Here is a 22494-nt window from a genome sequence, read left to right on the forward strand (position 1 = left end):
CCTGCGGACCACGCGACTACATCCGTTGCACCCAGTTATCTGAAGGACACTACATGGTTCACAGGTCCTACCTCTTTTTACCGTTCGATGCCCCACATCAGCAGGCCAGAAACTTTCGAACTTGTGGGTCCAGACACAGACGAAGAGATCCAACCTCAAGTGTCTGCTCTACATACAGAGATTTCAAGCTGCCACCTCGAATCTCACCGGTTCAGCAGGTTCTCCACCTGGAAGTCACTCGTTCGAGCTATAGCTTGTCTATTTCATGTAACCCAGTCCTACAAGTCAGCACTACCTGATAGCCAGAGACTTTGTAAAGGTTGGCATCACTGCAGGCTTGCGTTTACTGCTCCCAACCTGGAAAGAGCCAAGGTTATAATACTTTGTGCCGTACAAAGAGAAACCTATGGCAGAGAAATAGACAACCTCAACAAGGGACAACCCATTCCTGAAGTCAGTGGGCTGAGGAAGCTCGATCCGATTGTCGATCAAGATGGGCTGCTGAGAGTTGGTGGTTGTCTTCAAGAAGCTGAGGTAGAAGTTTCAGAGAAGCACCCGGTGATAATTCCTGGATGTCATCACGTAACAACCCTGCTGATTCAACATCATCATGTCTTAGTGAGACACCAAGGCCGTTTGTTCACTGAAGGAAACCTACGGGCAGCTGGACTATGGGTAGTTGGAGCTAAGAGAAGAGTGAGCAAACTCATCTTCGACTGTGTTACGTGTCGCAAACTCCGGGGCACATTCCAAAATCCGAAGATGGGCAATCTTCCACCCGACAGACTCAGTACTGAACCCCCCTTCACCAACGTTGGACTAGATGTATTCGGTCCTTGGTCTGTGACTACACGATGGACTAGGAAAATACTTACGGAAGCAAAGTGTTGGGCAGTTCTATTCACGTGTCTGTCCATCAGAGCCGTTCATATCGAAGTAATCGAATCGATGGACGCATCAAGTTTTATAAACGCCCTTCGACGCTTCATCGCAATCAGAGGCCCTGTGAAGCATATTCGTTCTGACCGAGGTATGAATTTCGTTGGAGCGGCAAGAGAACTCCAAATCCCTTCCAATCTGGACATCGCTAATGTGGAAAGGTATCTAGGTGAGCAAGGATGTACCTGGACCTTCAATCCACCACACTCTTCCCACATGGGAGGCGCGTGGGAAAGGATGATAGGGATAGCACGCAGAATATTAGACTCTATCTTCTTGCAAGCTAACACCAGACTTACACAAGAGAGTTTATCCACGTTCTTGGCAGAGGTCTCAGCCATCATGACTGCCAGGCCACTTACAGCACTTTCTAGTGATTCTGGAGATCCATCCATCCTTACTCCTGCAATGTTACTCACACAGAAAACCTGTGTCCCGAAAGCTCCACTCGGAGAATTCAATGTCAAAGACTTCTACAGACGACAATGGAGGCAAGTACAAAGCGTGTCCAACGTCTTCTGGGATAGATGGAGGAAACAGTATCTCTCCACTCTGCAAACCAGGACAAAGTGGCAGAAAGACCGCCCAAACATTCAATCTGGCGATGTTGTACTCGTCAAAGACAGTCAGTCACGTTGGAACGAGTGGCCACTCGGCCTAGTCATTAAGACCATTCCCAGTAAAGATGGGAAAGTACGGAAAGTAGAGGTCAGAGTGTGCAAGCTTGGGGAGAACAAACTGTTCCTCAGGCCCGTTACCGAGCTTGTATTATTATTTTCCCCAAAAAGAACCTAATTGTGGCATCTATTGACGCCAAGCGGGGAGTGTTCTGCCCATCTTAATGTGCAGAAAGTTCATTATCTTGTTATTCAAGTTGTGGCCACTGGAGGTCATCAGTTGCCTACTTTTCATGTTGTTTACCAACCTTTCCCTCAGAAGAGCAATGTCTTCTGGGTGAGTTCCGCCCTCATTCTTCTTGTGGAAGACAAGCTTCAGTAGCCATTTTTCCTCAGGTCTGAAGAGAGGCACACGTGCTCCTGTCTCGCTTACTTTCTTACCCCTGTCCTAACGGATCTCGGTACGTTTATAAAGGGTTTAATGCATCTTGTGTTTGTGTTAGTATTTAAGCCTTATGCAGCTCCTATAGTCAGATATAGTTAAGCAGATTGTGCTTTGCAGCTTGCAGTTAGGTTAATGTGTACTCTGCATTTAGATAGATGCATCTTTGTATAGAATAGGGCAGTGCTGCAGAATTACTGTGTAATGCACTCTGTATAATTTTTGCTGTAATGTCCCAGTTATTTATGTGATTGCACCCTGTATGTGCATATACTGAAATGCTGTTATTCTTTAGTTTTTCACCAGTCATCCACTATGATTATTCACTGAACATCCACCTTGTACATCAACATCATTAACTATTCGATCATCTACTATGAATACTGTCCACCATTGTTGTTCAACGTTATAGTTTTGGTTATTATCACCCTAATAAATAAGACTTAAGCATCAACACAGTCTGTTTACTGGGATGTGGATGAAGGTTTAGCCGTATGTTGGAATCCACACAGCATCCTACGTGGAGGAAGGCAGAACAGTTAACAAGAAAATATTTTCTCCTTTTTGTGAAATTTTTTATGAGTAACAAAAGACGTTTTGAGTGAAAAACATTTCTTATATTTTGCAATTGCAAATGGCTCATTTGCTTTAAAAGAAATTTGATTTTTAATATCTCTTTTGTGACTTTTATTATTCTTAATATTCTGTGATGAATCAGGAGTTAGGACTTGTTTAAAAGAATCTATGCTGTGAATGGATGATGGAATATCTGGAGTAATGGCATTCCCTTCAGTTATATCTTGCGTAATCTCAAGGTCATCTGAGTTAGAAATTGAAGACATCAGTTGTCCCTCTGATCTCTGGGTACAGTCATCTGCCAAGAATAAAGATTATTATTTTTTAATTTGGAGAATTGCACAACAAATTGTGTAGTGCAATTTCTCCTGTTATCCTTATGAAAATGCAAAATTTGTGGCTGAAAAACATTTTAGTGTGGAAAATGTGATGTCTTTATTTTCACGGCTCAACATTATAAACTTCTGTGAAGCACCTGGGGGTTCAAAGTGCTCATAACACATCTAAATAGATTCCTTGAGGGGTCTAGTTTCCAAAATTGGATCACTTGTGGGGGGTTTCCACTGTTTAGGCACATTAGGGTCTCTCCAAATGGGACATGGTGTCTGCTAATGATTCCAGCAAATTTTGAGTTCAAAAAGTCAAATGATGCTTCTTCACTTCCGAGACCTGCCATGCGCCCAAACAGTATTTTTCTCACTCATATGGGGTATCGGCGTACTCAGGAGAAATTGCACAACAAATTATATAGTGCAATTTCTCCTCTTATCCTTATGAAAATGCAAAATTTGGGGTTAAAAACATTTTTGTTGCCTCAATGTTATAAACATCTGTGAAGCACCTGAGAATTCAATGTGCTCACCACACATCTAGATAAGTACCCTGAGGGGTCTAGTTTCCAAAATGGTGTCACTTGTAGGGGATTTTCACTGTTTAGGCACATCAGGGGCTCTCCAAACACGATATAGTGTTCTCTAATTGTGGCAGCAAATTTTGGATTAAAAAAAGTGAAATTGCGCTCCTTCCCTTCCGAGCTCTGCCGTGCACCCAGTGGAATTCCCCCACATATGGGGTATTGGCATGCTCAGGAGAAATTGCACAACAAATTGTGGCATTCATTATTTCCTGTTACCCTTGTGAAAATAAAAATTGTGGGTTCTAAAGTAAAATGTTTGTGAAAAAAAGTTAATGGTCATTTTTTTTCCACATTCCAAAAATTCCTGTGAAGCACCTGAAGGATTGATAAACTTCTCGAATGTGATTTTGAGAACCTTGAGGGGTGCAGTTTTTAGAATGGTGTCACTTTTGGGTATTTTCAGCCATATAGACCCCTTTAAGTCACTTCAAATATAATGTGGTCCCTAAAAAAATGGTTTTGTAAATTTTGTTGGAAAAATTAGGAATCGCTGGCCAACTTTTAACCTATCTAACTTCCTACCCCCTAAAAAATATGTGTAAAAAAAAAAAAACTATCTTGTGTAACATACCTCTCTGATTTAAGGGCATAAGAATTCAAAGGTTGAAAATTGCAAAATTTAGCAAATTTTGCCCAAATTTCCAATTTTTTTTTCAACAAACACAAGTGATATCGAAGAGATTTTAGCACTATCACGAAGTTCAATATATCATGAAAAAAACATCCTCAGAATCAGTGGAATGAATTGAAGCATTCCAGAGTTATTACCACAAAGTGCAAAGTGACACTGGTTGGGTTTGTAAAAATTGGCCTTGTCATTAACGTGCAAACCACCTTGGGAGGTAAAAGGGTTAAAGAATTACTCACTTACTCTTCGAATAAAAAAAGACTTTATTTTCTAGCCTCTCAGACTCAACCATCGACAACTCCGGTACAAGTTCTTATATAATGAACATTTGTAGAATTCTTAACGGAGAAAATATTTTTCAGGCAATTGAATGCAAAAATATCTTACCTTTAGGTAATAATTACGGGTTTTTTTATAATTATATTTTGTGAGCAATTTATAAAAGCTCAAGCGGCTGGGCTGCCAGGCCTCCATGTGCCCACTGTGGAGTAATAATGATCTCCCTCATTTCTTACAGTACCAAAGTTTGGATAAAAAAGGAAGAATTACTGTCACAGATATTAATAGAGGGATTTGTTATACAAAGTGGATTAGAAGATTAAGATTTCTTTACTTATTTGCAGATAAGACGTTCTTTTCAGTCTTCACCCTGGCTTTTCCTTTTGGGGGAACATATCCTTTCATGGTTTATTTATTGTGAAGTGAAATCTGTAAAGGCAGAATTAGTTCCCTATATTTAGTTCCCTATAAAAACATTTGATTAATTAGTTTTCAGAAGAGAATACATTCTGGAATCAGATCTAGGATTTATCTTAAATCAAGGGAAATAATTGTAAATTTTACTAATGTTCTTCTCTACGTCACATGTTCCAATTTATGGTTATTCACAGGCTACGCCTTCCCCGGCTGTTATGCAGAAGATCAAAAAGATACAAAATTCTAAATGTCTCAAATATAACTCAAGATGGATTGTGCCACTAAGGATCTAATTACTTCATGGCTGTTATCTGCAAGGGGAATGAATTTTAAGTACTGGATAACTTATTAAAATTTATACTTCTACTAACAACACCTTGGGCCAAGTTACAAATCAAAATAATTAAGTAGAAGCAAAGAGATTAGGAAATATGGGCAAGAATTATTGATTGAATAGTATTCTCTTCTTTACTCCCTCCTCTGAATAGGGGGGTGTCGAGGATGTGTTTAAATAGAAAAAGAAGAAAAAATGATAATTGTATTATATTTCTTATGTTTGTGTCTCCTGTTTATATTTGAGCACATAAATAAAAATGACTTGGTCTGATGTCTCATCATAAGCAAGGTCCACCATACAGATTATATTTTTCTTCACATGATTTTCTATTTTGTCAGCACATTCAATGAATGCGGACATTTCGCTTAGCAGTTTAGAGATCTGGGAAGGTAAGGGTCAGTGTCACGAGTTTACCATGACAGAGAGGGGACAGATGACCGTGGTGTCTGATTTCAAGTACTCCTGTGCTGATTAGAAGCACTTCACCATCATATTGAACAGTGCAGATTTCTGCTAGCAGTGCAGGGGTTAATATGTTCCGTTGTGAGATCCTGTAGCTTTCCAGCTTTGATGGTATCAGCTGTTCAATATTGGCCACTCCCCTCTGCTATATATACTCACCTTTGGCAATCAGGTATTATCAGTGTTAGGTTCATACTGCCTGGTTCTGGAGTTGGAGGTGTTGGTTGTTTGAGGAGGCGATTTGAGTGTTGTTCATAAAACTGTTGCTCGGTGATTTGTCTGTGTGCATATCCTCATCCTCTATTTGGTTTTTCCTTCCCGGTGTTCCACTCTGTTGTTTGTGAGCGCATATTTGTATGATTGGTATTTTCATTTATCCCTGTATGTCTTCCCTTGTTAGTCTGGTTGGTGTATTCTTATACACAATATTCTTATACACTACAACTCCCCACTTCCCTGGGTGCGACAGTGGACAGATAAGGGCTGATTTAAAAGCTCAACAAGGCACATGGCCTGACATCTTCACCACCAGAAGTAATCGGGCAGCAGGGATAGCTAGTGTGATGGCAGCTTTAGGGATATAGCAAAAGTTCCATGACACTCAGCATCTTCTAATTCCAGGTAGTAGGGAGCATTCTCCGGGCTGCATGCTCTGTCAGGGAAGAGGTCTCACTCCAACAGAAGGACTTCCAATGCCCAAAGTAATGGGGACAGTTTTCATTTTGTGATTGTGATAAGGCCGGACTACACTGAAGATAAAGTAGCAACAGCCCAAAGAATCTGTGATTTCTCTACATTTAGTGGTTACTACTCACATGGGTAGTCATATGTAGGAATCTCCTCTTTACACTGCTTGTCACTCCTTACATATGTCTCTGCACTATTAATATGGATCAGATCTTCACCCTGAAACAAATATTATAAAAGTCACAGACAGATGGAGAGGTCACATGTATGATCAGCTCTAATCCTGTCATCTCCACCGATCTCACAATATAAGTATAAAACATATACTACTACTGGATATGTAAATTACCTCTTTGGGATTTTGTTTACAGTCTTCTGGAAGGAGAGAACGAGGACATCTCTCCGGTGTTGTCCTCTTACTGGATAAAACTGGAGGAAACACATGTAGTGACTGAATTCATTGTTTACTTACAGATAATTATAAGCTGTGTGTATTTAGCCCTGTCTATTACCTGGTGATGTAAGGGGCTGGGGAACCTCCAACATGACTTCCATGTACATGTCTTTGTGTCCTTCTAAATACTCCCACTCCTCCATGGAGAAATAGAGGGTGACATCCTGACACCTTACAGAAACCTGACACATAAAATGATACAGTCATTCCCCGATCCCTTGATATAGTTACTGTATAACGTGCCAACATTTCCAGCAGTGTCACCTCTCCAGTCAGCAGCTCAATCATCTTGTAGGTGAGTTCTAGGATCTTCTGGTCATTGATTTCAAAAACCTGACCGGCACATCCAAACATAGACTCAGTGTGAACAGGTGCTGAACCTAGAGTCGCCAACTCGTATATAGTTAAGTAAATAAGGCAGCACACTGCAGCGCTAGAACATACAAACTTGAAAAACGAAATTTGAACTGCATTACTGCACTAGAAATATGAAAAATGAGAGCTTTTAGTGCATAAAAATGGCCAATTTTATGTGTACCTGGTAGCCCCGTTACGGCATCTCTCTTATACCAGGTCCTAAATTTTTAGGTACACTTCTACTGTGAGAGACAGAATCTAAAAATAAAAAAAAACCTGAAAATCACATTGTATGACTTTTACATAATTAATTTGCATTTTGTTGCATGAAATAAGTATTTGATGCAATATAAAAAACTTAATAGTTGATACAAAAACCTGTAATTCTTGACCAAGTTTGCACACACTGCAGCAGGAATTTTGGCCCACTCCTCCATACAGATCTTCTGCAGATCTCTCAGGTTTCGTGGCTGTCACTGGGCAACATGGAGTTTCAGATCCTTCCTTCAGGTCTGAAGACTGGCTAGACCACTCCAGGACCTTGAGCTGCTTCTTACAGAGACACTCTTTAGTTGCCCTAGCTTTGTATTTCTGGTCATTGTCATGTGGGAGGACCCCCACCCATTACCCATCTTCAATGCTCTTATTGAGTGAAGGAGATTGTTGGCCAAAATCCATCCTCCCTTCAATACGGTGCAGTCGTCCTGTCCCTTTGCAAAAAAGCACCCCAAAGTATGTTTCCTCCACTATGCTTCATGGTTGGGACGGTGTTCTTGAGGTTGTACTCATCCTTCTTCCTCCAAACACGGCGAGTGGAGTTGATACCAAAAAGTTCTATTTTTATGTAATTTGACCACATGACCTTCTTCCATGCCTCCTCTGGATCATCCAGATGGTCCCTGGCAAACTTCAAATGGGCCATGTGCTGGCGTGAGCAGGGGGAACCTTGTGTGCCTAGCAGGATTTTAATTTATGATGGTGCAATGTGTTGCTAACGATATTTGAGACTGCGGACCCAGTTCTCTTCAGGTCATTGATCAGGTCCCCTGGTGTAGTTCTCGGCTGATTCCTGACCTTTTTCAGAATCATCCTTACCTAACGAGACCAGACCTGAGAAAGATTGACAGTCATCTTCTGTTTCTTCTATTTTCTAAAAATTGTGTCAACCGTTGTTGCATTCGCACCAAGCTGCTTGCCTATGGTCCTGTACCCCATCCCAGCCTTGTACAGGTCTACAATTTTGTACCTGGTGTCCTTAGACAGATCTTTGGTCTTGGCCATGGTGGAGAGGTTGGAGTGTGATTGATTGTATGAACTTGTGTCTTTTAAACAGGTAACGAGTTCAAACAGCAAATTAATACAGATGACAATACAGAGGACATCAAATTAGCCACAATGGATGTAGAATCTCTCTATTCCAACATTCCTCATGAGGATGGGATTGTAACATGCAAATATTTCCTTAAAGAAAAAAGCAATCTAGCCACAGAACCAACACTGCGATTTATCAGGTTTGTGCTCCATCACAACTATTTCTCTTTTGGGAACCAACAGTGTATAGGCAGAGCCATGGGAAGCAAAATCTCCCCACAATTTACTAACCTAACTAAACTAAAGGAGGAGTTTTTGTCATCTTGCTCTAGTAAACTTCTAGCATACTTTCGATACATTGAAGGTCTGCTAATAATCTGGACAGGCTCAAAAGATGATCTGCTTACCTTTCACAATAACTTCAACAAGTCCCACCCAACCATCAAACTCACCCTCAACTTCTCCAAATCCTAAATACATTTTCTGGACACGACTATATACAGTACATCAAGGACAACACCATACAAACATCAATTTACCATAAGCCCACAGGACGTCCGGCATATCTTAGGCTAGTTTCACATTTGCGTTTAATAACGCAGCATTTAAAATGCATCCGCAGGTGGTGAAAAAAACGCATGTAAACGTGTACAAACGCTGCGTTTTTTAAACGCATGCGTTTTTGCATGCGGTTAAAAAACGCCGTGTTTTTACGCGTTTACATGCGTTTTTTCCTGCGTTTGCGTTTTTGATACACATGCTGAGAAATTTCACAAGAGAAAAATCAAGATCCAGACACCGCCAATGGGACTACAGAGGGCGTGTGACATGACTCTGTGGACCAAAAAATGGAAAAATTGTAGCTCTCAAAATGTGGTAACGCAAAAAATATTTTTGGGAATAAAAAGCGTCTTTAGTGTGTGACAGCTGCCAATCATAAAAATCAACTAGAAAACCCACTATAAATAGAAATGGCTAGGGTTAGAGTTTGGATCCCTAGGGTTAGGGTTTGGATCCCTAGGGTTAAGGTTAGGGTTAGGATCCCTAGGGTTAGGGGTAGGGTTTGGATCCCTAGGGTTAGGGTTTGGATCCCTTTATCACCTTGTTTTTCTCTATTTAAACACATGCGTTCAAAAACGCAACCAAACGCATGTGCTTAAAAATGCATGCGTTTACATAGACAGCAATACGTTTTTTTGCGGCAAAAAAAGCCTCTAGAAATTACTACATGTTGCATTTCCGCAACAAAACGCAAGCATAGAAATGATGCATGCGTCGTCAAATGCGGCCAATCGCGTACAAAAAACTGCATGCGTTTTTAATGTTAAATATAGGAAAAAAAACGCATGCGTTTATATGTGTTAAAACGCAGCGGCAAAAAACGCAAATGTGAAACCAGGCTTAGATGGAGCAACTTCCATCCAAGACACACAAAAAAATCCATCATCTACAGTTAAGCTCTGAGGTACATTTGGATCTGTTCAGACATTAAAGACAGAAAACTACACCTGCTATCACTAAGAAATACATTCCTACAAGGCTACCATCCACTGGTAATAGATGAACAGATCCACAGGGCTACAAGAATCCCGAGAAGCAGCCTCCTGGATTACAAACTGAGGGAGGATAACAACAGGGTACCTCGTGTGGTCACATACAACCCCCACATGAGCATCCTAAGGAAATATGCTTCTGATCTCCAACCTATAATTCACAGAGACCACAAACTGAAATAAATATTCCCAGAACTACCACTTCTCTCCTACAAATACCCCCCTAACTTAAGGAATCTCCTTGTCAGAAGTATCATCTCATTACCATCAGTGACTTAATAATAAAAAATGCAAAACTTACATCCAACATATTATCCACAAATACAGTCCACATACCAAACACAGATCTTTTCATGTACAACCTCCAATGTGGGGGACATGATACAGTGTACAAGGTGCCCTTGAGGCATCTATATTGGGGAAACCAATCAAACACTACAAACTAGGATGAATCTACACAGACACACAATCAGGAATGAAATGGACACACCTGTTGGAAAACATTTCTCTGAACCTGGACACTGTATGACAGGTTTAAAAGTCTTAACATTAAAAGGCCATTTTAAGGACGACAGAGAGAGAAAAATTTGGGAATTCAAACTGAAAAGATGTTGAATTCTTTGACAATAGGACTCAATTTAACACCTGGATTTATGACTTACTACATGGACACCAGATGCACTGCAGATAACTAAGAAGAACATTCCCACTGCCTCTCCATATGTAACAAAAGGCTTAATTTGAATTCCTTGGCTTATCTCTAGGAGGCATCACCTCTCCCACCTCATGAAACAAATGTCCTGGGGTAATATCTCTTCAATGTTATGCTTTTTCTGAGTAATTCTTTTGAAATCCAGCCTGAAGAAGGACAAGGTGAAAGCTGCAAACATATTATTTTCTGGTTAGCCAATAAAGGTATCACTCTGAGAATAACTTTGTCACTATTGGGCATAATAGTATTTACATCGATTTTTTTCTGGCTAACACAGTACCACAATATAATTTGTTATTGTACATCACGAATTAATACAGGTAATGAGTGCAGGGTAGGAGGGCTTCTTAAAGAAAAACTAACAGGTCTGTGAGAGCCAGAATTCTTGCCGGTTGGTTGGTGATCAAATACTTATTTCATGCAATAAAATGCAATTTAATTATGTAAAAATCATTAAAATGTGATTTTCTGGATTTTATTTTTAGATTCTGTCTCACAGTTGAAGTGTACCTACGATAAAAATTACAGACCTCTCCATTCTTTGTAGGTGGGAACATTTGCTAAATCGGCAGTGTATCGAATACTTATTTTCCCCACTCTAGCTCTCAACCGTTCGGGGTTCAGTGGAACTGTCCAGATTTCCACTCAACACACTGTCTCTCTCTGATATCTTTTCTCAGCTCAGCACTCTTCTTCCTTTGAGGGCAGTGCTGGTATCTCTGTTCTGCAAACACTTAGATTAATTAAATAAACAATTATCTTCTTTTCTTGTGATCTGATGTCCCAAGGAATCAAACCCTCAACCTGTATCATTTCAGGAAATAGCTATAGCTATGAGCCACAGCCTGCACTAACAAGTGTTGGAGAGTTTTGTATACTTGAAGCTGCATTGCAGGTTCCGAACACACAAGAAGATTGTACTGGTACATAGAGATACATCTGTACATAGCAGTGTATTTCTATGTACCTCTATTCTAGAAGGAAAATAAAAGTCAGATTTTTTTCCTTCCTATAAAATTACTAAAAAAAATATGAAGAACAATAACAATGCCATTTTTTTTAAATAATAAGCATCACAAATCAGAAAATAACATTTGTACAACACAGCGATCAGATTATTTATGGTGACCGATAAATGGCATAAAAAATGTCATGATTTACTTTTTTTCTCCATTGTGCTCATAAAAAAAATGTACTAAAATGTATTTCTGAGGCAGAGTTCACACATAGTGTAAATGCTGTGTTCTTGCACTGCTTAATTTCTGCATGACCCTTATGACTCAATAACAATCTTCTTTGATTATTGCGTGCTTGCTACGTTTTATGCGTTTTCCCTTTTTCGAAGCGCTTTTGGAGAAGATTTGAAGCAGCATTTTTAACGCTTTTTTAATACTATAGAAAAGCTTTGAGTCTACACTTTAAAATTAAATATCTTTTAATTTTTACATTTTGCTTGTTTCAGCCTCCACATAGAAAAAAAATGCACCAATAGTACACGGTACAGCAGTGTCTTAGGACCTACCGTGGGCAGAGGTTTCATTAAATCACTTCCACTTTCCTTGGACATTTAGCCTGTGTTCACATGGGATGTTTACCTTGAATGTTGTATGATCACAATAATGAGAGTTGTTGAACAAAGTTAAAAAAATAGGTTGTAAGAGAAGAAAAAACACAAATATCAGAATTTTAGCAATAAGAAATATACTGTACATCACTATAGGAAAAACAATCTCCCTGCACAATGTTGGGTAAATCACGTCCACAACGACTTTGTTATACTCTATTATCCTATACAACTATCGTGTGGTGATTATCTCATATGAGTCCCTGCGGCTGCACATTTTTGCCAACCAGGATACCGAATGCATTTTATCAGAAATCTGGGAAAAGTGAACTAGTATATATGGTAGTCACCCAGACTCTATATATTCACTCCAAATACTAAATATGAAAAAAGAGGAGAAACGGGAGCATATAGTAAATGTATAAAACGAACAATCTTTATTAATACACAAAGATTAAAAGGGGTATAGGACAATAATAAACGTGACAATGTACACCATGACATAACATGAAAAGGGGAGAAAAACACCCCACCTCCCGCCACCCCAACATGGAGTAATTAGGTAGTCGTAAAACGGCAATGAAAGGAGAGCACCTATGCAGGTAGACATATAAAGACAAAATACATGGGGTCACAGTAGTAAGTAGGTCTCACCAAAAAGGCGGGGACCAAATGTGTACTGCAAAGAGGGAAACCCCTACAGCGGTGGTGGTGCCTGACTCATAAGTAGTGTTGTCGCAGGTCTCGACCTACTCTCTGATGAGTCCACCGTAGAGATGACGTCACGGCACCGGAGAGATAAGACACAATGCACCAGGGCTGTATCTGAAGTATATCTCTAGTTTTAATAAGCTTACACACACTTTTTATGCATTCTTGTGTTGGAGGCGGATTCTCCATATTATGGGCTAAGCGTCGGAGTGTATTACTCCCTTGCCTCCCTATGGTTTCGCAAACATATTTTTACACAGTACGTTATTCGTTACTTTACCAAGGACATTCCCTGCTACAATCTGCATTAACAGCTAAAATGAAGAATAGTGAATAACAACGTGTTTATCTGACCTATAATAACACTTACACAAAATGGAGGCAAGCAGGATAAAATGGATCCTGCTATAACAAATTCCCCCATTTTATTCACTATTCTTAATAAACTGTACTGGCCGTAGGATTTGTTAGTATATATCATCATCAGCTGTGTGAGTGCAAAATTTCCCAGTACATACAGAGATACACTTAAAAACTATTTTGAACACTATATATGCAATAAGGACAATCGCAGCAATATGCAATAAGCTTTGTTAAATCCCAGCTACCCAGCCCCTGATCCCCTTAAACCAATTGGCTGGGTTTAGGAAAGAGAAAGTATCAGACCACCAGGTGTCCTTAGTGCGATCATTATCTTTGTCATATTGGTCTCTGAGTCTTTGAACATCTTCTAACTTTAGCTTCATCTTTATAGTACTATTTGGATCTATATAATGACAACAAGCGGGTCCAATAACCTGACACATACCACCTTGTGCTGCTGTTAGATAGTCTAATACTAAAGTATGCTGGTTGGTTACTATAATGAGTTGATTTTGGACAGCAATGGTGGTATTTAGTATATCCAATATATCCCAAATTTGGTCATCTAGATAGTCTGTGGCCCTAAGCAATTTATCCCACATTTGTGTAATCATAGGGTAAATAAAAATAGAACTGATAATTTTATTGGCTATACCCATTTGCACTATGTGTGGTCTCCCTGAAGGGCAGGGTGAGTTATCTGCAGCTCTTTTATATAACGTATGTTTAGGTATTGCCTGCGTATCTCCAATTTATGAACCAAGTCTATAAATGCAGACATATTCTGAAACATGCACCAAGGTGGAGACTAGAAAATTTCCATGACGTATTATGTATCATTCTTTCTAACAGTATTGGTTTGAAAGCATCAGTAGAGTATGAAGTCACATCAAAACTAATTTGCAAACCATATGTTGGAACTTGCCCTAAGTCAGTTAGTCCAGTCTTATTCCTAGGTACCCAGGCCCCACCCTTATAGGCCAAATATTGTAGATGTGTACTACTTCCTGAGAGATTACCTTGCCACCAAGGGTATCCCACCCATCCTACAATCGGTATACCGACGGTAGTGTTCCATAACTTAACATTGTTCGTGGCATTGTTGGCAAGTGTGTCAGAACAAACTGTTCGAGGGCAGCACGGTGGCGCAGTGGCCAGCACAGCAGCCTTGCAGCGCTGAGGTCCTGGGTTCTAATCCCACCCAGGACAACATCTGCAAAGAGTTTGTATGTTCTCTCCGTGTTTGCGTGGGTTTCCTCCGGGCACTCCGGTTTCCTCCCACATTCCAAAGACATACTGATAGGTATTCTAGATTGTGAGCCCCATCGAGGACAGCGATGATAATGTGTGCAAAACTGTAAAGCGCTGCGGAATATGTTAGTGCTATATAAAAATAAAGATTATTATTAAACAGTCCAGGCAAACAGTTCCTCAGGTGACACAGGGATGGCTAGGAAGGGAATACTTGTGGCTGATGTCGGTGAATGCGTACAGATCCAACAGTCTGATAAGGGCTGGGAATTTCTCAACAAGTCCTCTATCAGTTTTCTGTGATGTTGCACAAACTTATTGTTCAAGGATGTTGGAGAATTCAGACTGTCCCATGCAATTACGCATAATATCATGGAAATCAAAACCAGCCAAAACATTGTTTCTTTTATCGGCTATCGGGTTCTTTAACTCGCTTGCAGTGTGATGCGTGGATCCAACTAGGTTTTCCTTCGAGCTTGACAGCTGTGGCTGTGGTCAGGAGCACTTGGTATGGTCCATCAAATCTTGGTTCCAGGCTCTTCCGGACGTGCCGCTTTATCACTACCCAGTCTCCTGGCTCCAAGGGATGGTATCCAGGAACCTTGTCTGGGTCTGGAAGAGAACTGAAGACAGTTAAATGCACTTTAGCAAGGTGTCCATGTAAGGCCAGCACATAGCTAGTCAAGTCCTGGTACTTGAGCTGCAACTGTTGTGGAAAGAAGCATCCAAGATTGGGGCCCCTGCCAAACAGAATCTCATACGGTGACAGTCCTGTCTTCCTGTTTGGGGTATATCTTACTGAAAACAAAGTCAGTGGAAGGCACTCTGTCCATGGTTTACCAGTCTCTGCCATTGCCTTCTGGATTTTAAGCTTAAGAGTTCCATTTAGTCTCTCCACTTTTCCACTGCTCTGTGGATGGTATGGAGTATGCAATGCTTGACTTACCCCCAGTGCTGCCATTACCTCTGACATTATCTCTCCAGTAAAATGGGAACCCCGATCGCTTTCAATGACTTCAGGAACTCCATACCTGCATATGATCTCAGCCATCAGTTTCTTCGCCGTTGTCTTAGCCGTAGCTTTGGCAACTGGGTAGGCTTCTGGCCAACCTGAAAATAAATCAATGCAGACCAACACATACTCATACGTCCCTACCTTAGGCAACTGAATATAATCAATTTGCAGTCTCTGGAATGGGTAAAGGGGCCGGGGAGTGTGTTTGGATGGAGTCTTCACTGTCCTACCCTGGTTATGTGTGGCACATATCATGCAGCTCTGTACCTGCCTTTCTGCGCAGGTGGAAAACCCGGGGGCAATCCATTGTTTCTGTAGGGTGTCACACATGGCCGTCTTCGAGTGGTGCACATTCCCGTGCAGAACCTGTGCCATCATTGGGTACAGTGCCTGTGGTAGGCAGACCTTTTCACCCCTCCCCCATAGTCCAGTGACTGTATCAGAGCAGGCTCCTATCTTTTGCCACCTATCTTTCTCCTCCTTACTTGCCTGTTCTTGTAACCGGGCTAAGATGTCTTTTGACACAAGTGGAGATGGTGGGGTGTCCAGGTGACGTACTTTAGAGGCTACAGGACTGCTTGCTGCTTTCTTAGCAGCCTGGTCTGCCAGTGCATTACCCTTTGTCTGTCCATCAGTGCCTTTGGTATGTGCCCTTACCTTTATGATGCCTGCTTGGGTGGGAAGCTGTAGTGCATTCATAAGTTGCTGGACTGCCTCAGCATGTTTAATGGGGTGGCCATTTGCTGTCAGGAAAGCTCTGGCTCTCCAGATAGGCCCATAGTCGTGTGCAATGCCAAAGGCATACCTGGAATCAGTGTAGATATTTACAGTCTTACCTTCTGCTAGTTTGCACGCTTCTGTAAGCGCCTTGAGCTCTGCTTCTTGTGCAGACATATGAGCTGGCATTGACTCTGCCTTGATTACCTCATGTTCTGAGACCACAGCATATCCGGTACAGAAGCGTCCTTGGTCATCTTGGTGACGGGATCCATCTACAAAAAGCTCAAAATCAGCATTAGGTATGGGCACACTAGAGACAGTAGGGAGACCAGCTGTTTCCTGAGACATCAATTCTAGACAATCATGTGGTTTGGAAACCTGATCTTGTTCCTCTGGATCCATTCTAGAAAGAAAAAGAGTGCCCTTTTCCATGTCACTTCCCCCTCCCCCATTTGGATCCATAGGAACTGGGAGAAGAGTAGCGGGGTTTAGGACAGTGCAACTTTTCAAAGTCACATTAGTAGGCAGGAGAATAGCACACTGAAGTCGCAGCTGTCTAGCCATGGACAGGTGGGTAGGTTGTACTTGGTTAAGGATACTATGTCCATCATGTGGAGTATGGACCGTCAGTGGGTGATCCAAAACAATCTCTGAAGACTTGTGTAGCAACAGCTGGACAGACAACACAGCCCGAACACAGGAAGGACTTCCTCTTGCCACTGTATCCAAGCGGCCGCTGTAATAAGCAACAGGTCTCTGTTTGTCTCCATGAAGCTGAGTCAGCACACCCGTAGCATGTCCTGCATTTTCATGAAGAAAGAGGTTAAAGGGAAGGGCATAATTGGGGATACCCAAAGCTGGAGAGGAAACAATGCATAATTTCAGAGAGTAAAAACAGTCAAGTGCCTTTGGTGTAAGGCAGAAGGGGACAGGCTGCATACAGTCATATAGAGGTTGCATTAAGATGGAGGCAGAACGAATCCATGGACGACAGTAGGAAGTTAGTCCTAGAAACACACGGAGGCCCTGCACATTCCGTGGGGGCTGCATGTCCATGATAGCCTGTTTTCGCTCAGGGGTGAGGTGCATTTTCCCTGGAGAGAGACAATGTCCTAAAAATACAACAGTACTTAAGCAAAACTGTAATTTTTGTTTGGATACTTTGAACCCCTGTTCATAAAGAAAAAAGAGTAAAGAGATCGTGGCCATCTTACAAAGAGAACGAGAAGGAGCACACAGCAATAGGTCATCAACATACTGAATGAGAACTACTCCTTTAACATGCCAGCCTTGTAGGACTTGTTCCATGCACTGTGAGAAGATAGTAGGAGAATTCTGGGCTCCTTGTGGTAGGACAGTCCAAGTATACTGCTTATTGCGGAAGGTAAAAGCAAAAAGATACTGGCAATCTGGGTGCAATGGAACACTGAAAAAGGCATTTGCCAAGTCAATCACTGAAAAACAAATACTATTAACAGGTATGTGTGCCAACAAGGTTTGTGGGTTAGGAACCAAGGGAGCAAGCAGTTCTGTTGCGGCATTGACTGCTCTGAGGTCATGGACCATTCTATAATTCACCGGCTCCCCAGGCCTAACCTTCTTCTTTACTGGATATAGGGGAGTGTTGCGAACGGACTGTTTAGGCACAACAGCCCCTGATTCCAGCAATTTTTGTAACTGTGCGTCTATTGCAGCCTCCTGAGCAGCACTCAGAGGGTACTGACGCAATAGGGGCGGTGCTGCCCCTGGTTTCAATTTGACTATTATGGGAGGAACTTTGAGTTTTCCCACATCAGTTTTGTCTTTTGCCCACAGATCAGTGGGGAGTTGATCCAGGGCAGGTGCAGTGGGCGGATCACTTTCTGCAGTACTTGCAGCTGCATCCAGGGCCATGATCTTGCAGAGGGTACTGGGTTTAAGTTGAGGGGTCATAGTCACTGTTCCGTCATCATGGTAAGTAATAACCGCCTGTTGTTTCCGTAAAATGTCAGCACCTAGCAAATTACATTGTCCCCTGGGGGCTACCATTAACTGAGTCAGAATGGTCTTCCCACAAATGGAGAGGGGAATGGGTTCTGTCAGTCCCAAGGTCTGGGTCGGCGCATTGAAAGGTGTGGCCATGACAAAGTCGGTGGTGTCACGGAAGGGTAATGGACAGTCTGAAAGCGTGATAACTGAGTTGTCAGCTCCCGTGTCAACCTGAAAGTCTGCTGTAGTTCCTCCTGGCAGGCTCACCTGTACTGTACAGTCGGGGGTGGGAGGTAGAGTGACTAGAGGACACAGTTGCAGGCTGCCAATTACCTATTCGTCAGTCTGGGGGGTAGCAGGGGTGGGAACCTTATCTGGGTATGGGTTTGTGCGACAATCTTTCCTAAAATGTCCTGGTTTCTTACATCCGTAACACAATCTAGGACCCGTAGTGGGTCCTCCACGTCCTCCACTTCTCTGTGAGGGTCCACTCCTCTGAAAGTGAACCTTAGTCTTTTGCTTCTGCGAGTCCAAACTGACTCCATGTGCAATCTTAGCAAGATCGCCTGTGGGGCAGGATCTCCAATCTGGTCTACTTGCCATCACCTTCTCTCTCACATACTTATCAATCCCTTGCATATATGCATGACTTAACAAACGTGTCGCAGTTCTATCATCTTCACCATAACCCATATCAGACCATCGTTGTTGCAACCTGCAGAAATAATCAATGGGGAGCTCCTTTGGGTCCTGTACACAGTCTTCCAAATGCACCGATACTTCCTCCTGTCTAATCTTACAGGCTTTTTCTAGTGCCTCAACAAAGTCAGACCCTGACCTGGCATTGTTAGGTTCTCCACCTTGGGGACCATTTCCCCCTGGGTACATTTTAAATGTCTCAGCTGTCAGTCGGGTAGAAGGTGCTTCCCCCAGGGCTGAACGCACTAACTGTTGCATATCCTGTCTGGTTGCCTGGTAAGTGTGCTGTATCACCCCACACTGTCTGGCAAAAGTCATAGGTCGTTGGTTAATGTCTGGCAGCTCTGAAGTCAAAGATATCTGTTCTGTGGGAGACCATGGCTGATACCTACTAGCAACATGGTAAGTCGGAGGTCCACTGTCAGCTGCACCGTCCTCTACTTTGGATCGTGTACCACTTGAGACTGGTTTTCATGAAGTCATGCCATTTACCTGAATCTAATTCCCCTGAGGGGTGGAAGCCTCCTGCCTTCAAGAGCACACTAACCTGCTTCTGGGATTACTTTCCCTAGACTAATTCTCTGGACTAATTCTCTAGCACTATGGAACCCTGTACTTGGTTCCCAATTCTATTGCTAGTATACTTGCAGGCTGAAAACTTATCAGACGGACCTTTCCTTCTCACCTAGAGTAGGCTATGTCCTCCTACGATACGTGCAGGCTGAAAACTATCAGAGAGACCTTTCCTCCTCACCTAGAGTAGGCTATGTCATCCTGCGTTAGTCCTATACATGCAGGCTGAAAACTATCAGACGGACCTTTCCTCCTCACCTAGAGTAGGCTATGTCCTCCTACGATACGTGCAGGCTGAAAACTATCAGAGAGACCTTTCCTCCTCACCTAGAGTAGGCTATGTCATCCTGCGTTAGTCCTATACATGCAGGCTGAAAACTATCAGACGGACCTTTCCTCCTCACCTAGAGTAGGCTATGTCCTCCTGCCTTAGTCCTAAACTATAGGTTTACTGTGCTCACAGGTTACTGTATTAGCTTCCTTCCAAGATTGATAACACAGGTATATGAACAGACAAACAACAAACCCTCCACAAGCACACCACACAAAGATCATGGGGTCAATCGTTTTAGTCTAACAGTGGAGTCATCAGTAACCACACAATGAGGGTCAATATCTGGGTTCAAGGGTACCTGAGTCGGGCAAGCCCGTGATTTTACCTGATCCTGGTCGACTAGAAGAAGGGGAGAACCCGTCCACAAGTGGAATGACGTAGGCAGAATATAATCAGTATTCTCACCCCAGCGCTGTGTGATGCCACTAGTCCCGGGAAGTCCCCTGGTCCATTACTGGAGTCGGCCGGGTCTCAGATGAAGCACTCAGGTCCCTGTTCGGGCAGCCAGAATTGTTGTCGCAGGTCTCGACCTACTCTCTGATGAGTCCACCGTAGAGATGACGTCACGGCACCGGAGAGATAAGACACAATGCACCAGGGCTGTATCTGAAGTATATCTCTAGTTTTAATAAGCTTACACACACTTTTTATGCATTCTTGTGTTGGAGGCGGATTCTCCATATTATGGGCTAAGCGTCGGAGTGTATTACTCCCTTGCCTCCCTATGGTTTCGCAAACATATTTTTACACAGTACGTTATTCGTTACTTTACCAAGGACATTCCCTGCTACAATCTGCATTAACAGCTAAAATGAAGAATAGTGAATAACAACGTGTTTCTCTGACCTATAATAACACTTACACAAAATGGAGGCAAGCAGGATAAAATGGATCCTGCTATAACAGTAGCTAGCCATGTGCAGAGCCTAGCAACATGTCTATGGTAACATCCATAGCGATCCCTATCACACCAATAAAAAATGAAGTATATCATATAGTGAAAGTACTATGGTGTGAGGGGGAATCGCCGCTGCACAAACACCCAAAGCAGAGTACACAGCCAGTATACATAAGTAGCCAAAACGGCCCCGGTACAAACGACACAAACTGCATAAAGTGCTCACCTAATGCCCGTGGGGGGAGAGAGATGAGGGGGTCTCGCCGGTGAGAACGCCCCGGCTGCACATTTTTGTGGTGGAAGACAGCTGCGACACAAGCAGGAATTGCCTGTTTGTTTGGCAATCCTGCATGTGTTGCAGCGGTCTACTGCCTCAAAACATGCAGCCGCAGGGACTGAAATATATTATACGAGCACGCTGAAAACACTCGGATAACACGTTATACAAGCACATTCTCTCACCACAGCAGAAAAAAAACAAAGTAGTCTCAGCAATGAAGGGGTTACTGCCCCCCCAAAAAAAATGGGGAATCTCCTGCACCTACCTCCACCTGCAGAGCCGCACACCACATATATGGCTGTTCTGTGTGCACAGGACCTGTGATGAGGTCACAGGAGGGGAGGAGTCAGGGGTCACATGATCAGGGGCCTCAGTGTATGCAGGACTCTGCTGTGCTGGTTGTCATGGTGCTGGATGAGGGGAAGTTTATGTGTGGGGTCAGGAGGGGTTTGCATTGTGGATCAGGGCTGCCACTAGGAATTTCAGGGCCCCTTACTGGCAAAATTTTCGAACCCCCTTGAGACTTTACCCAGGATCCACCCCAGTGCCTCCTCCACCTTTTGAACCCTCCACAGTCCCACCTCATTACATCCCTCTCTTGGAAAAACTCATTTCTGCACCATATCCTCCTCACCAATCACACATTAACAGTTCCCATCTAACACCATACAAGTTTCAGCTCCTTCCAAAGATTTTCTATTGGGTTCAGGTCTGGAGACTGGCTAAGCTGCTTGAGGACCTTGAAATACTTCTTAAGGAGCCACTCCTTAGTTGCGCTGGCTGTGTGATTTGGGTCATTGTCATGCTGGAAGACCCAACCATGATCCATCCTCAATGCCAAAGTATAGTGATACATGACCCCATCCATCCTCTCGTCAATACTATGCAATTATCCGGTACCCCTTTACACCAAAGCACCTCCAGAGTATGATTCCCCCACCATGCTTCATGGTTGTAATGGTGTTCTTGGGGTTGTACTCATGCTTCTTCTTCTTCCAAACACGGCGAGTGGAGTTGATACCAAAAACTTCTATCTTGGTCTCATCTGACAACATGACATTCTCCCATGCCTCCTCTGGATCATCCAGATGGTCATTGGCGAACTTGAAACGGGCCTGGACATGTGCTGGAGTGAGCAGGGGGACCTTGCGTGCCCGGCAGGATTTTAATCCACGACTGCATAGTGTGTTACCAATGGTAATGTTTAAGACTGTGGTTGCAGCTCTCTTCAGGTCATTGACCAGATCCTTCGATGTAGTTCTAGGATGATTCCTGACCTTTTTCAGAATCATCCTTACCCCATGTGGCGAGATCTTGCATGGAGCCCCAGACCAGACCAAGGAAGATTTACAGTCATCTTGTGTTTCTTCCATTTTCTAATAATTGTGCCAACAGCCTTCTTAACAAGCTGCTAGCCTATCCCATTCCAGC

At 42.6% G+C, this 22494-nt stretch overlaps 2 protein-coding genes and 1 long non-coding RNA gene across 3 annotated transcripts in view; all 3 read right to left on the bottom strand.

The window, feature by feature from the left end:
• The window catches only part of LOC138666587 (uncharacterized), a 173551-nt gene that overhangs the window by 72493 nt on the left and 78564 nt on the right, over positions 1 to 22494 (bottom strand). The window lies entirely within an intron of this gene.
• LOC138663905 (uncharacterized) lies at positions 4531 to 6733 on the bottom strand. The gene is made up of 3 exons (XR_011318256.1): positions 6650 to 6733; positions 6429 to 6519; positions 4531 to 4826 (listed from the first exon to the last, which is right to left on the bottom strand). It is a non-coding gene; the product is annotated as an uncharacterized lncRNA (long non-coding RNA).
• LOC138663887 (protein NYNRIN-like) lies at positions 12692 to 21363 on the bottom strand. The gene is made up of 2 exons (XM_069750256.1): positions 21329 to 21363; positions 12692 to 17111 (listed from the first exon to the last, which is right to left on the bottom strand). The coding sequence occupies exon 2, from the start codon at positions 16873 to 16875 to the stop codon at positions 14983 to 14985; it is 1893 nt and encodes a 630-aa protein (XP_069606357.1). The 5' UTR covers positions 16876 to 17111; positions 21329 to 21363; the 3' UTR covers positions 12692 to 14982.

This window comes from Ranitomeya imitator, chromosome 2 (assembly GCF_032444005.1).
Source record: "Ranitomeya imitator isolate aRanImi1 chromosome 2, aRanImi1.pri, whole genome shotgun sequence".
NCBI classification, from domain to species: Eukaryota; Metazoa; Chordata; class Amphibia; order Anura; family Dendrobatidae; genus Ranitomeya; species Ranitomeya imitator.